The sequence below is a fragment of the Phocoena sinus genome, chromosome X (assembly GCF_008692025.1).
Source record: "Phocoena sinus isolate mPhoSin1 chromosome X, mPhoSin1.pri, whole genome shotgun sequence".
In the NCBI taxonomy this organism is placed as follows: domain Eukaryota; kingdom Metazoa; phylum Chordata; class Mammalia; order Artiodactyla; family Phocoenidae; genus Phocoena; species Phocoena sinus.
Genome location: NC_045784.1, coordinates 20,820,174 through 20,834,317, shown reverse-complemented (window position 1 = coordinate 20,834,317; position 14,144 = coordinate 20,820,174). Strand labels below are relative to the sequence as shown.

At 48.5% G+C, this 14,144-nt stretch overlaps 1 protein-coding gene across 1 annotated transcript; it reads right to left on the bottom strand.

The window, feature by feature from the left end:
• Positions 1 to 2,993: 2,993 nt before the first annotated feature.
• LOC116747817 (transcription factor SPT20 homolog) lies at positions 2,994 to 5,300 on the bottom strand. The gene has a single exon (XM_032620354.1). It carries the CDS (start codon positions 5,298 to 5,300, stop codon positions 2,994 to 2,996), a length of 2,307 nt encoding a protein of 768 aa, XP_032476245.1.
• Positions 5,301 to 14,144: the final 8,844 nt, after the last annotated feature.

Below are 14,144 nucleotides of genomic sequence, written 5' to 3'. Positions count from 1 at the left end.
TTTAAAATATTGATTACATGTGGAAGTGATAATCCTCTGGATATATTTGGTTAGATAAATTACTAAAGGTAAGTTCTCCTGCTTCCTTTTACTTATTAAAATGTGGCTAGTAGAAAATTTTAAACATACAGAACTCACAATCTATTTCTTTCGGACAGTGCTGACCTAGAACCAGTGTCCTCTCTTCACTTGATACTATCCTCGAGGAATATAATCCTGATCCCAAAGCCCCATCCTGTGACAAGGGCCCCAACTCTCTGAAGCAGGTTAGGCTGTACCGGCTCCACGTGGATTTTCCTGGATGATCGTCACCTGGATCAGTTTCTCTGCTGTCTCTTGGAAAATTCTGAGGCCAGCCGCTTTCACACAACCACCTCACTATGAACGGTCAGCCTAAGTCGTGAAGACACAGCCTGCAGGAAACTAATTTCAGATGAAGTGCATGGATCTGACCTGGCGTAGGGGAGAGACTCCAGGTTCTCATGATACTAAAATCAGTGAAAAGTATATTCACATAACACAGACAGCTAATATGCTCAGAAGGGATCCTGTATCAAGTACCAACCTTGGTGAGGATTAGTAGGAGGAAATAAAGACCACCAAATGGTAATCTGAAACAAAGCTGCATTTATTTGCTTGCCTGGGAAGGGAGCACAACGTCAGCTGGTCTCTCCGTGTAGTAGTATCTGAAAGGATGAGAGTGAGGACAAAAAGGGAGAAGGCACACAAAATCTAGTGAGATTCAGAGTTCACTTGTCTGGTTGGCTCCCAAGGCTGAGTACAAACTCTTCTTTGCAATTGGTCATTGCACTGGTCTTCTTTGCAATTGGTCACTTCTTCAAAGCGCAGGCACCGTTCCTAAAGATGTCCAGGGTGGGCTACATAAAGCTCTAATGGGCTCAGTGTCACTCCGCTGGCATATCTGCCACGTTGGCTTCAAGCTGACCAAATCTTTCCTTAACAGGATCGGTAGCACGTTGGTACAGCCGGGTTAACGCAGTGAGAATCACCGGTTACCTGCCTCTTCACTCATCTCTTTTGGCACTGCCAAACTTCCTTTGTTTGGTTAGGGCAAAAGGCAGGGAAACATACATGTGTACTTGGGAAAAATACTTTTATATACACAGGTTGTCCTTCAAAGTTGGAAGAACAAAATACGAGAGGCCTCCAGATACTTGTACACAACTGTTCATAGCCCCACTATACACAATGGCAAAAGGTGGGAACAACTCAAATGTACATCAACGGACGATGGATAAACAAAACGTGGCGTACACAAACCAGGGGATGTTATTCAGGCCTAAAAAGGAATGAAGTGCCGATACGTGTTACGATGTGGATGAACCTCGAAAACATTATGCCAAGTGAAAGGGGCCACACAGAAGAGGTCACGTAGTCTCTGATTCCATTTTTAGGAAAAATCGAGATGGAGGAGTCTGTAGAGACAGAACGCAAATTGGTGGTTTCCTGGGCTGGGGGAGAGGAAGCTGGGAAGTGAGTGCTGAATGGGTACAGAGATTTCTCTTGGGCGATGAAAATGTTTTGGAAGCAGACAGAGGCTGTGGTCGCACCACATTCTAAATGCAGTGAATGCCAATGAACTGTACACTTTAAAATGGTTGATTCTTATGTCAATTATACCACAGTAAGAAACGGCAAAAGAAAACAGAAAACTTCAGGGGTCTTCTGAGCCCCACTGACACGAGAAAGAAGGTAAAAAGAGATGAGGAAGCACGGACAGCTGACCAGCTGGTGACCACTCAGGGGAGAGGGACTCCACTTCAGAATGTACCAAAGTTGAAAACACTTGAAAGACAAACCCATTTCCAGATGTTTAGATATTTACCTTCTGCAAATAACCCTGGGTTCTCAAAAATGTAAACGATTTTCTAAAGAGAGAAGACAACATCCCCCTTTCACAGCCAGTGACTGCAGCCTAGAGGAGAACAGCTGGGCTCTGGGGGTGGGGGGCTCCTTTTAAAGGGCTGGGGACATCCACGCAAGCAAGGGCCCCTAAAGCATGCTGCGCACTTGGAGGTATCCCATGGCCTCAATATCAAGATGCCAAGCATCAATTTTTGGTAGCGTTAGCTTGTTTTTGTTTTTTTCCCAAACCAAATGTATAAAAATTGCATTTCAGACACTGGTGCAAAAAGCTTTTAAACTGAATAAACAAATAGGAAAGTGCACTCTCTTCCGAGGGACGTTTCTAATACTTCGTAGGCCGCGTCAGTATATCGTAGGTACACCGAAAGCACCTGTAAACGGCTACAACCTTCCTGTGGCACGCTAACATGGAGGGACCTCGAGGACAGGACACTAAGTGAAATGAGCCCGTCACGAAAGACAAATCCTGTACGATCCCACTTCTACGAAGTATCTAAAGCAGTCACATTCAGAGACACAGAAAACAGAGGGGTGGGGGCCAGGTCTGGGGGCGAGGGAAACAGGGAGCTGGTGCTCACGGGGATAGAGCTTCACTTTTGCCAGAAGAAAACGACCCTAGAGATCTGTTGTACAGCAACGGCAGAGGTCCACTTAACACTACTGAGCTGTACACGTAGAAGGGTGAAGCTGCTAGTTATGTGTTAGTCACATCTCGTTAGAATACTACTAATCTTGACTTGACTGGTGTTGCAGTTTTATTGCTGGAGAGAAATTACAGGCTTCAGGAGTTTAAACTGACCCTAGTTTGGATGTGGATACACTTGAGAACATCGCAATAAAAAACACTGTCAACAGCCACCGCCCAAGCGATGGCTTCGGCGAAACCCTGCCAGTTTAGTAAAGCACTTCCCCGTCTCTATGTAAAAATCACGGGCTTGTGCCTCTGCAGAAAGTTTGTACGTCTAACAACGTAAAAAAAGAGCGACACATTAAAACAAAACCCAAATGCGGGTGAAACTCGAAATGCACTCGGTCGCTGCTCTTTGTGTTTTCTAAAGGAGAGAAAATCAGCCAGGCCTCAGGGCTTGGGAGCGGCTGGCGGGCCTCTATCCGCGGTCCTCGCGGCCTGGCTGCTGGGCTGCGGGCCCCGAGGGGAAGTCGCGGCGGCGCACGTGCACGCTGAACTGCAACTGCGGCCGCGGGGAGCTCAGCCCGGGGCTGCTCAGGCCAGAGCCCGGCGGGGACAACACGAGCACCTGGGGCGGCTGGAAGCCGTCCTCTGCACCGAGGTGAACAACCACGGCTTCCTCGGCACGCACGACCGTGTTGGGAACGGCGGCGCCCTGTGAACCTGAAGCCTGTGCCCCCGGACCCTGGACCCCCGGACCCCGTGCCCCCGGACCCCGTACCCCTGGACCCTGTACCCCCGGACCCCGGACCCCTGGACCCCGTACCCCCGGAACCTGTGCTCCCGGACCCCGTGCCCCCAGACTTTGGGACGCCGGCAGCCGAGGAGGCGGGGCGCAGGGCCACTGCCGGGGAAGCAGCTGGGAGAGGCGCGGCTGCGGGGCCGGCTGCTGGCTGCTGCGCAGGAGCGAACCGCGGGGCAGCTGCACCACAGGAAAGGGTCTGAGATCCGAAGCGTTTTTCTCCGGAGGAGGAGGCGGCGGCGGCGGAGCTCCTGCGGGCAGGTGGCCCGGCTGGATCCCCCCGGGAGCTGGGGCTCTGGTGGCACAGCCTCTCCCCGAGGCCTGGCCTCCGCGTCTGGGGCCCACTTCTCTGATGACCTTCAGGCCAACGGAGATGACCGTGACCCGGGAGCCCGAGGTCGTCCGCGATGAGCCCTCAGTGGACAGGGCGGTGGCAGGAAGCGTGCTAACTGGGCTCTGCCCCACAGAGGATTTCTGGGAGAGACCTGGTGGCTTAGGAGCAGGGCCAGGAGATGCACAGGCCTGAGAGCTGCCTGCCTGCTGTGAAGTGAGACTCTCACCCCAGGAGCTCCTTCCTGAGTGCCAAGGAAGTCGCATGGGTGGAGGTGGATGTGTGGCTCCTCTGTCGGGCACTGAAGACTGAACCCACCCAGTCTTAGGCTGTTCTGGTTCTTTCCCTGGAGAAGGCTGCCTGAGACCGGCTGAGCCACTGGAGCTGTGTGACATCTGCACTGGACACCGGGTGCTCTCCTGGACCGACTCCTCGGGCCGACTGACCACTCTCCCAGCATCAGACTTTGCCCCGGGCGGGAAACTGTAGGGATGGTCATCTGCGAAGGAGTGGGGGGGAGACGGCTGTCTCTCCCACGTGGCTTCTGTACCGGACCCTTTTCCAGAGGCAAGTGAATTATCAGTCAGCTGCCTGACGGTCAGCCTTGCTGCCTGGGACTGGTAGCCAGCGTCACATCCAAATGCAAGATCACCTTGTACCTCACGCACTGGCCAGACTGTTGGTTGTGAGCCATCACATCTGACAGACTTCTTCCCTTTAGCATATTTCTTCACGTCCACTTGAGAAGGTACGGCCAAGTCACAGCGTCTCTGTTTCCACATATCTACACAACTTCCTGCTTTAAAAGTTTTGAGGCCGTAATTCCCACCTGTTTTACTTCCTCTTATTCTTTTGCAGGAAGTCAGGGCTCTTAGCTTAGGAGGTGGACGAGACAGCTCCTGCTGCCAATTCAGAGAGGTCATAGAGTACCTCTTGAAGTTCCTTTTCATGGGAAGAGTGTTCATCTTTTGTTTGTTATAGAGCAGTCTGTTTGCAGTGCACGCTACAGATATAGAAGGGTCTAGACACAGTGGTTCAGCTGTAGCTAAGATCAGTTGGCTCTCAAGCAAAAGTTTGTCCTCCTGGGTCCAATTCTGGTTATCTCTGGCTATGGCCTCTACATCGCAGGCTAAAGTCTGCATCGTGGGACGTAAGAGAATACGCCTGCTTTGGTAATGGGGAGGTTCCCTGTCGCTGGACTGCCTGTAGTCCCGTATTTCTGCTATCACACACCCGTGATGAAAAACGTTAACCTGAGACTTTTCCAGGAGACCCACTAAAACAGGAGGTAATTCTTCTGCATCCAAGTATTCGAGCAATTCCCCTTCTTCGTAGGGCAGTCGGATGATCTCCGAAGATGATCCATTTTCCCCTTTGAGCATCAGCGAATAGCCCTCGTTTCCTGGGTACAGGCTGACCACCAAACACGGCAACGACTCTCTCCTAAGAAGCTTCTCTAACAGGTTCACGTTGCTTGTTAATTCCTCCGTAACCTCAGGCTCTTTTTCACATTCTTCAACATAAATGTCATAAAGTTTTTCATAGAGAGACTTCTCCCCATTAGATTGGTATTTCCTTTCCGGAGGTCTCTGTCGGGCACTTGCAATGATATACTCCGCACGATCCAAAGCTCGTTCTAGAGCCTGTTCCATTGCGGTACAAAATGGGGGGCCTAATGGAAGAGAAAATGTAAGTGAGCACATGAACCGGGTGAAAACCCTGTCTGCAGTACCGACAAGCATTCTTGCAAACGCGGCCACTCCACAGTGGCGCGACCAGCCTCACCTCCAAAAGGACACCAAGACACCCGCCCCCGAAGAAGCAGCGCGCAAAATACCTGCGATTTAGGGAAAGACCTAAAGGCGTGCAAGCGGCCACCGCGCTGGATCTCGCTCGCCCCGCGTGGCAGCAGATGACCCGGATGTGAATGTAAGCGATTCTCCGCCCCCCCCGCCCCCCACCCCCGCACATCCCCCCCGAAGGCGCGCGCATCCGTGCGTGCGCCTGCGCAGATCGTAGGCTCAGGCCTCATCCTTCTATTGCCTCTTGGGCGCAGGCCCGCCCCCTTCACTTCTGGTTTTGGGGTCTGCACTTCCACCAAGGGCTGGGCTTCGCCACACCTTCTTTTCTTATAACCTTGAAAAGCACAAGCAGCCAACAAAATAAAAATCTATCATTTTTCGGTGTGGCTTTAATACGCACCAATTTTCGTGGTACTGCAGTTGCCGGGAAGGTCATGAAGGGTGGTCATTTCTTGGCGATCGCTTCACCAAGCATTATTCACTGTTTTGGGAATGGCTTGTTTGTTCCCAGTGGCAGGACTGCGCCTGGTGTCCATCGCCAATTTAACACACCCAAAGAGTCCCCATATAGGGCTTCCCTGGTGGCGCAGTGGTTGAGAGTCTGCCTGCCGATGCAGGGGACACGGGTTTCGTGCCCCGGTCCGGGAAGATCCCACATGCCACAGAGCGGCTGGGCCCGTGAGCCAAGGCCGCTGAGCCTGCGCGTCCGGAGCCTGTGCTCCGCAACGGGAGAGGCCACAGCAGTGAGAGGCCCGCGTACCGCAAAACAGAACAAAACAAAACAAAAAAGAGTCCCCATACATAGCTCTTGCCTACATGCAGGCTCGCTGTATTTGGTGCAAGCATCAGAATTCTTCATTGATTCTTCCAGTGATCTCCTGCCTCATGGTGTTCATAGAGATGTGCACGTAACATGACATTCTTTTACAGAAGTACTTACCTTTTATTTCTCTAGGTATTTCAGAAAGGACTTTATAGTCTTTTTCAAAGTGTGTGGTAGGTACCTTATATCGTCTAAGAATTCCATTCAGGATTAAATTGTTTTAAAAGGTGGTTTGCATCTGATAGGGTTGAGAACTGTTGTTCCAGGTGACGGCAGTACAGCTTAAATGGTTACTCTAACTGTAGACCATAGCTACAGTCCTAGTGGTGGTTTGGAGTGGTATGATTGAGTCCTAGGTAATTTATGGGCCATTGTTTTCCATTAATATTGTTGCCTTGCAATCTGCCAGCCTTTTTGGACAGGTTTTTTTTTGTTTTCTGTTTTAAAGAATCTCTTGATGTTTAGGTGTAGACGTAATGATAATACAATATTCATAGTGAAGTCACAAATGAGAAGAATCCAAGATAAACTGGTGAAATTCCTGAATTACAGACTACTATAAAATAAATGTGTTTTTCTAACCAATAGCAATTACGATAATTACATATTACAGTAGATACAGTCTACCGACATAGGATTAAAAACTCCTTGACTAAGAGTTCCTTAAACATGTCCCTCGTTCAGCAATAGACAAGAATAATTTTCTCCTGGCATATCAGTTGTCTTTGGGCAAATGTATACAGTCGTCCCTCGGTATCAGCGGGTGATTGGTTCCAGGACACCCGCCCGCCCCCCCAAGGATGCTAAAACCCTCAGATGCTCAAGTCCTTACAGTAGGCCCTCCATATCCCCATCGCTGGTTCTCCCTCTGCAGATCTGATTATATTTGATCCGTGGTGGGTTGAAACCGCAAATGCGGAACCCGCGGATACGAAAGGCCAATGTGAATACTTGTGGATGCCTCGGGGGGGGGGCTTGAAATCGGTTTAGTTTCTTAGCTCTTTTAAGCATCCTTCCCTGTCTCTCTCTTTTCCCCTCCACATGCCCACCTTTAGGCTAAGCGTAAGACTGGATAGTTAAACCATAGTTTGCTATCCAATCATCCAAATAGCCAACTTTAATCAAGCCCAACTGAATGAGGTGAACAGGAGCTCTGACCCTCACTCAAAGCACTGCCTATCCTTCCAACTTGAACAGATGAACTTAGCTGCCTGCCGGCCTCTTGCAGGCTTCTCACCAACCATGATCCCCTTCACCTTCTGTGCTCAGGAATTTGCTGTGTGTTGGGTCTGGAAAAGTACCAGTCTGGGACAGTATTCCGTGTAGGTGGAGAGGCTAATTAGAAAGGGAAAGCTCTGCTTTCTTGGGGATCTGAGGTAGATTCTGTTGGAGGGGAAGTGGCACAGTGGACCTGTGTTGGAGTCAGGTTATCCTTCTGAAAAGTAAAGTCCAGGATTTCTGAGGGCTGCCCCCAGCCTGCAGACCAGGCCCGGTAGCTTCTCAGCACGACAGAGGAGGAGGGCTGGGGCTAGGGTGAGGCAAGCGGGAGCCCAGGGTGTAGGGTGCAAGGAGACAGCCACGCTCGGCCTGTGCAGGTCCCAACAGGGCCGGTGCCCTGGGTGCCTGGCTTGCTCACCTTGCCCCAGCCCTGCAGACAAGGCCCCTCACCACCTGGCGCCTGTCTGCTCCCCACCTCTTTCCTCTCCTCTCTTTCCTTTGCTTTCTGTGCTCTGAGCATAGTCACCGGGCACCGACAGGCCCACCCCTTCAGGGCTCTGTGCCCTCTCTGCTTAGTTACCCGCCGACCTCCACCCATCACCTCAAATATCCCTTCCTGACTTCCAAGGAGCTCGCCTCCTTGTCTCTGCCATTCTGCCAAAGCACACGTACCACACGCCGTATCAGAGCCAGGCTTCGCATCGGAAGGGAATCGAGTGTGTGTTTGCACCGTTCTCCACGCCCAGCCTCTGGATTCTCTGAGGGCAGACACGATGCCTTTTCCGTCTTTGTCTGGTCACCGACTTGGTCATCACTTGGCACAAAGTTGGCACAACAATGAAGGAACGGTTGACCCCGTGCTCTAGTTACTTTACTTCAAGACTCGTGTGAAGAAATATTTCATCCCCTTTTGAGCGGTGAGAAAGGCGTCCCGAGCCGGGTCTTCAGAGTGTTGTGCTGTAGTGCGCCAGGGCGTCTGAGCCTCGGCACTAGTGACGTTTGTGAGGGGGCATTGTGCTGTGCACCGTAGGACGTTTAGCAGCATCCCTGGCCTTACCCACTAGACGCCAACAGCACTCATCCCCCGTGTGATAACCCAGAATGGCTCTAGATGTTGCCCAAGAGGCCTTGCGGGGGCAAAATCATCCCCCTGGTTAGGAACCCCTCCACTACCCTGCTCTGTAAACCATGAGCTTGGTCCAAATGCAGCCCCTAAGCTGACATCCCCGGGTACCCCTCTCTCAGTAGAGAGGTGCATCTGCCCACTCTGTCATGGGATGGGCGAGATGCTCAGTTGTGGTCTTGACTGTGTCTCCGGTTGGGTTCCCCAGAAGCAAACCCTGACAAGAGGATTCGAGTGCACGGGGTTTATTTGGGAGCTCATCCCGAGAGACGCTGCTCAGGGAAAGGGCAGCTCAGTCAGGGATGGGGAAGAAGGTGATCAAAGGCACAGTCGTGAGCAGAAGGCCGCTGTGGACAACTGGTCCCTGCTGGGGCCCTTTGGGAGACAGTACGGAGCAAGCTCAGGTTGTTCTACCCTAGAGGCAAGGAGGCTGGGCTGTTTCTCCATCCACTCCTCTCTCTCATTTGACTGACGACAGTCCTGAGGGCATTATCTCCCATCACTCTGGGTTGCCACATGTGAGAGCCACCCATGCTCCTGGGGCCTGGGTGCCCTCAGAGAGAGCGTCAGGAGTGCTTACAGTAATACTCAGTCCTCGTGTACAGGATGGCAAGTACCTCGGGGGGATGGGCAGGGCCCCGGCAGCACGGGCTACACCTGTGGCTGAAGAGCCACGGAAGAATGCGGCCATTCACTCTTGGTGATGGAGACAGTGTGCTCCGTGATATATGTGGGCGTGTGGAGAAGTGAAATTGTACTCCATCCAAGTGAACGGGGCGATTCCACGTGAGGTTTTTGTCAGCTACTACAGCCCACGATGCCAACAGTGGAGAGTGTGGCCCACGCCTTACTCTTCCCCGGGAGGACCCCCAAGGCAGTCTGGCCACACGTGCACCGGGTGAGTCTCTGTCCCTGGCTGTGCGTGTATTCCAGTGAGCTTTAGTTGGCCAGACAGTGCTTACCATGGCTCAGCACCCCCTGCACTTGAGCTCCCTAATTGCCTGCTCTTTCCACGGGATGAGGTTTTTTGAAAATATTCTCAGTGCACACCATCTTTGGAGCCTTCTGAGCACATCAACGAGCACGCTGGCTGATTCTAAGGAGTCCAGCTGCTGCCGCCCCTACAGCAGCTCGACAGAGATGCACACGCTGAGAAAACCCATGGCCAGAAAAGACACGCTAGAGGAGGCAGAGAACTGAATTAACTACAAGATAATTAACCTAATTTACAGTAGTCAACTGGTTTGTTACATATTCACTGAGTCGAGCATGAAATTTGTTTTAGTTATAATATACATAGAGTAACATTTACCCTTTTCAGTGTACAGTTCTGGGAGTTTTGAAAAATTTTGTCAACCATGCAGCCACCACATCAAGATATAAAACTGTTTCGTCATGCAAAAAAATTCCCTCGTCCATATTTGGAGTCAATTCCTCCCTCACCCAGAGTTCCTAGCAACCATCAATGTTTTTGTGCCTATGTATCACCTTTTCCATAATGTCATATAAATAGAGTCATAAGTCATATAGCTTTGGGAACCGGCTTCCTTAACATACCTACATTTCAGACTCATCCATGTTGTTTCTTTTATTATTAGTTTGTTCCTTCTTATTGCCGCATAGTATTCCATCGTGTGGATGTACCAGAGTTTGCTTACCCACTTAACAGTTAAAAGATATCCGGGTCGTTTCCACTTTGGGGTGATTATGAACAAAGTCAGTGTAAACATTTGCAAATAAGATTTCCTGTGAACATAAGTTGTCATTTCACTTGCGTAAATATCCAGGCACGGCAATGTTGGGTCACATGGTAAGTGTGCATTTAACTTTATAAGAAACAGTCAAACTGTTTTTTAAAGTGGTTGTACCATTTTGTGTCTCCAACAGCAATGTTTCGAGTCTCGGTTGCTCCACATCCTTGCCAGCCCTTGGTATTGACAGGTTCGTTTTGTTTAAAACCATTCTAATAGGTGTCTAGTGTATTTCATTGTGGTTTTATTTTCCATTTCCCTAATGACTAGTGACACTGAGTACCATTTCATGAGCTTATTTCCATTTATATGTTTGTTGATGTGTTTCTTCAAATAGTTTGCCTATTCTTTATTGGGTTGTTTTCTTAATCATTGAGGTTTGAGGGTCCTTATATGATCTGGATACAAGTCGTTTAGGAGATACGTGTTTTGCAAACATTTTCTCCCAGTCTGTAGCCTGTCTTTTCATTCTCCTAACAGTGCCTTTTGAAGAGCAGAATTTCTTAATTTTTACGAAGTCCAATTGATCACTTTTTTCTTTTCTAGGTTATGCTTTTTGTATCAGATCTAAGTAATCTTTGCCTAACCCAAGGTCACAAAGCTATTCTCCTGGGACTTCCCTGGTGGTGCAGTGGATAAGACTCTGTGCTCCTAATGCAGGGGGCCCAGGTTTGATCCCTGGTCAGGGAACTAGATCCCACATGCATACTGCAACTTGAGTTCGCATGCCACAACTAAGGAGCTCGCCTGCCACACCTAAGACCCCAGGCAACCAAATAAATAAATAAATATTTTATTTTTAAAAAGGCTATTCTCCTATTTTCTTCTAGATATTTTATAGCAGTAAGCTTTATATTTAGGTTTATTATCCATTTTGAGTTCATTTTTGTATAAGGTGTCAGGTATAAGTCAAGGTTCATTTTTTACATATGGATGTCCAAGTGTCCCAGTATCATTTGTTGAAGAGATTGTCCTTTCACCGTCGAACTGCCTTCCCACCTTTGCAAAAAGTCGATTGACCATATATGTGAAGCCCTATTTCTGAACTGTCAATTCTGGTCCACTGATCTATTTGTCTATCTCTGTGCCAATACCACTGTGTCTTAATTACGGTAGCTTTATCAAAAATTTTGACACCAGGTAGTGATAAAGCTCCAGCTTTGTTCTTCTTTTGCACAGTAATTTTGGCTATCCTAGTCCTTTTGTCTTTTCATACATTTTAGAATCATCTTGCCAATTTCTACAGATTGTCAGGTCTAAACTGTAGTTCCACTAATTATCTGTGTGCCCTTGAGCAAGTTACTTGACTCTCTCGTGCCCCTGTTTCTTCATTTATAAATTGGGTTGTTGATGATGATGACGCCTACTTCGTTTAATTGTTTTGAAGTTTAAGCGACATAACCCATATACACCGTATCCGTAGAAAAATGCCTGGGACATAGTGAGAACTCGTTAACGGTTAGCCATTTTTTGCCTCACCACCACCCTTCCGATTGCCTTTTCTTTTATTTCTTTAAGACAGTGGGGCACCATGGTGAGGACAATGGACGGGAATAGGGTGAGACTGATGGCAAGAAAAACAGGTTTGGAAGTGACTGCAATATCCCAGTGGCAACTGATGAGGTCAATGTTAGTGAAGATGTGAAGGAAGTGCTTGAATCACTTCTCAGGTAGATTGAGCAGGGCTTGATAAGTAATTGGTTATAGGAGTTGAAAACAAGGAAAGTTGAGTTTGACTCAGAATCGCTAGCTTTAAGAGATTGAGTGGCTTGTGGCAACTTATATGGTATCACATATAATTCACAATCTTTTGGGGGGGTCAAGACTGTAGGAAGTTGGGGAATGGTGGCCTTCTTTAGACTGTAAACTGCCACAAGAGCAGGGACTGCTATTTTTGCTCACTACTGCTTACCTACGGCATAGCTACAATGCCTTGCTAGGTACTCACAGTAGACAGAATAATGCGCCTCCCCAGAGATGTCCAATCCTACTCTTTGGAACCAGTGACTATGTTACCTTCCAGTGCAAAAGAGACTTTGAGGGTATGATTAAGCTATGGAGCTTGAGATGAGGGTAGTATCCTTGACCCTCTGGGTGGGCCCAATATAATCACATGGGTCCTTCTAAGGGAAGGAGGGAGGGAGGAAAGTCAGAGAGAGAGAGAGAGAGAGAGAGAGAGAGGAGATTGAAAGACGCTTGGCTGCTGGCCTTGAAGACGGAAGAAAGAGCTATAAGCCAAGGAATGCAGATGGCCTCTAGGAGCTGGAAAAGGCCAGGAAACAAATCCTCCCTAGAGTCTCCAAAAAGGAATGCAGCTTTGTCAACACCTTAATTTTTTCTTAGTGAGATCGATTTCAGACTTCTGCATTCCAGAAATATAAGATTATACATTTGTGTTGTTTTAAGCCACTACATTTGTGGTAATTTATTATAGCAGCACTAGAAAATGAATCTATGTTTTATGTGATAGACAGTGTTGAGAAATCGTGAAGACCTGTATACTGCTGCCTGTAGTTTACTGAATCCGGGTTTGTAGAACCTCATGCCTCTCTAACAAGAGTACCACCTGGTTGTCTAATATCTGATTAAAATCGAGGGGGAAAAAAGATGTACGAAAGAGATGCATGCAGCCTTTCCCAGAACATCTACTGTCATCCTTTAATTTTATAAAATGCTTTGTTTCCAAGATCCCAAATGTCAGAAACAAGTAAGAGGCTTAGCGTCTTTGGGGAACGCAGAACGAACCCAACCAGAACAATATAGTGGTAGGAACTCAGGCTCTGAAACCAGGAAAAACCAAAACCAAGAGGCATATTTTGCTAACAGGGTTGTTTCCAAGTGTGCTTCTCCCAGGCCACTGCTGATCGCATCGTGGAGGAAGAGGCCACCAGCTCCCCATTTTCCTCTCAGAGGACTGCAGGGGAATGTTCCATTTCTGCAGGCCTTTTGGCCTGGTCACTTTCTCAGCACATACACTGCCAACCCCTTTTCTGACCTCAGTTCAGAGTTTACACTCAACAAATCCAGCTCCCTGCCCTGGGTGTAACCAGAGACAGGGATAACCCCATGACGTAAACCTAGATTATGTAAACTGAGTTTTTAATGCAAACAGAGATCACCTGTTCTTTAGCTCTGTTTAGCTTTATAGAATTACAATGGCTAACAGTTATTGAGTGCTCGCCGTGTACGGAGTGTCTGCATGCCTTACTCTCTCAAAGCCTACTATAGTCTCAGTTTTACAGATGAGGAAATAGAGACCCAGAAGGTTATAAAACTCGTCAAAGCTCAAATAATTAGAGCAAATCCAGGAATATATATGGTTTTTCCTAGAAGACAAACTTTATCTTTCCCCTGAAATTAAAATGTGCTGCCTAGAAGCCTTTGGGCTTCCTAACATTTATATGGAAAATGGCAGATACTCTATCTAGCAAGGACTTTAGGAATCATAGCATCTATTTTTTTTTCCCTATTTCTAATTCTTCCCAAGGTGAAGCATTTATTCAGGTGAGGCTTACAGTCCATCAGAGTCTCAATTAGCAGAACTTCAAGACACTGGAAAGGGGAACATCACAAGAAAATGAGCAGATCCAAAATGTTTTCATTCCCAGGAGACTTATAATGAAAACAACATTCAGGATCAGGATCTGGAAGCAAAGCAAGATCGGCATCATCATACAAAAACTCAGTTACAGGGCTTCCCTGGTGGCGCAGTGGTTGAGAGTCCGCCTGCCGATGCAGGGGACACGGGTTCGTGCCCCGGTGCGGGAAGATTCCACATG

Excerpts from the sequence above, each read along its gene's own strand:
- LOC116747817 (XM_032620354.1), bottom strand. The coding sequence starts at position 5,300 with ATGGAACAGGCTCTAGAACGAGCTTTGGATCGTGCGGAGTATATCATT.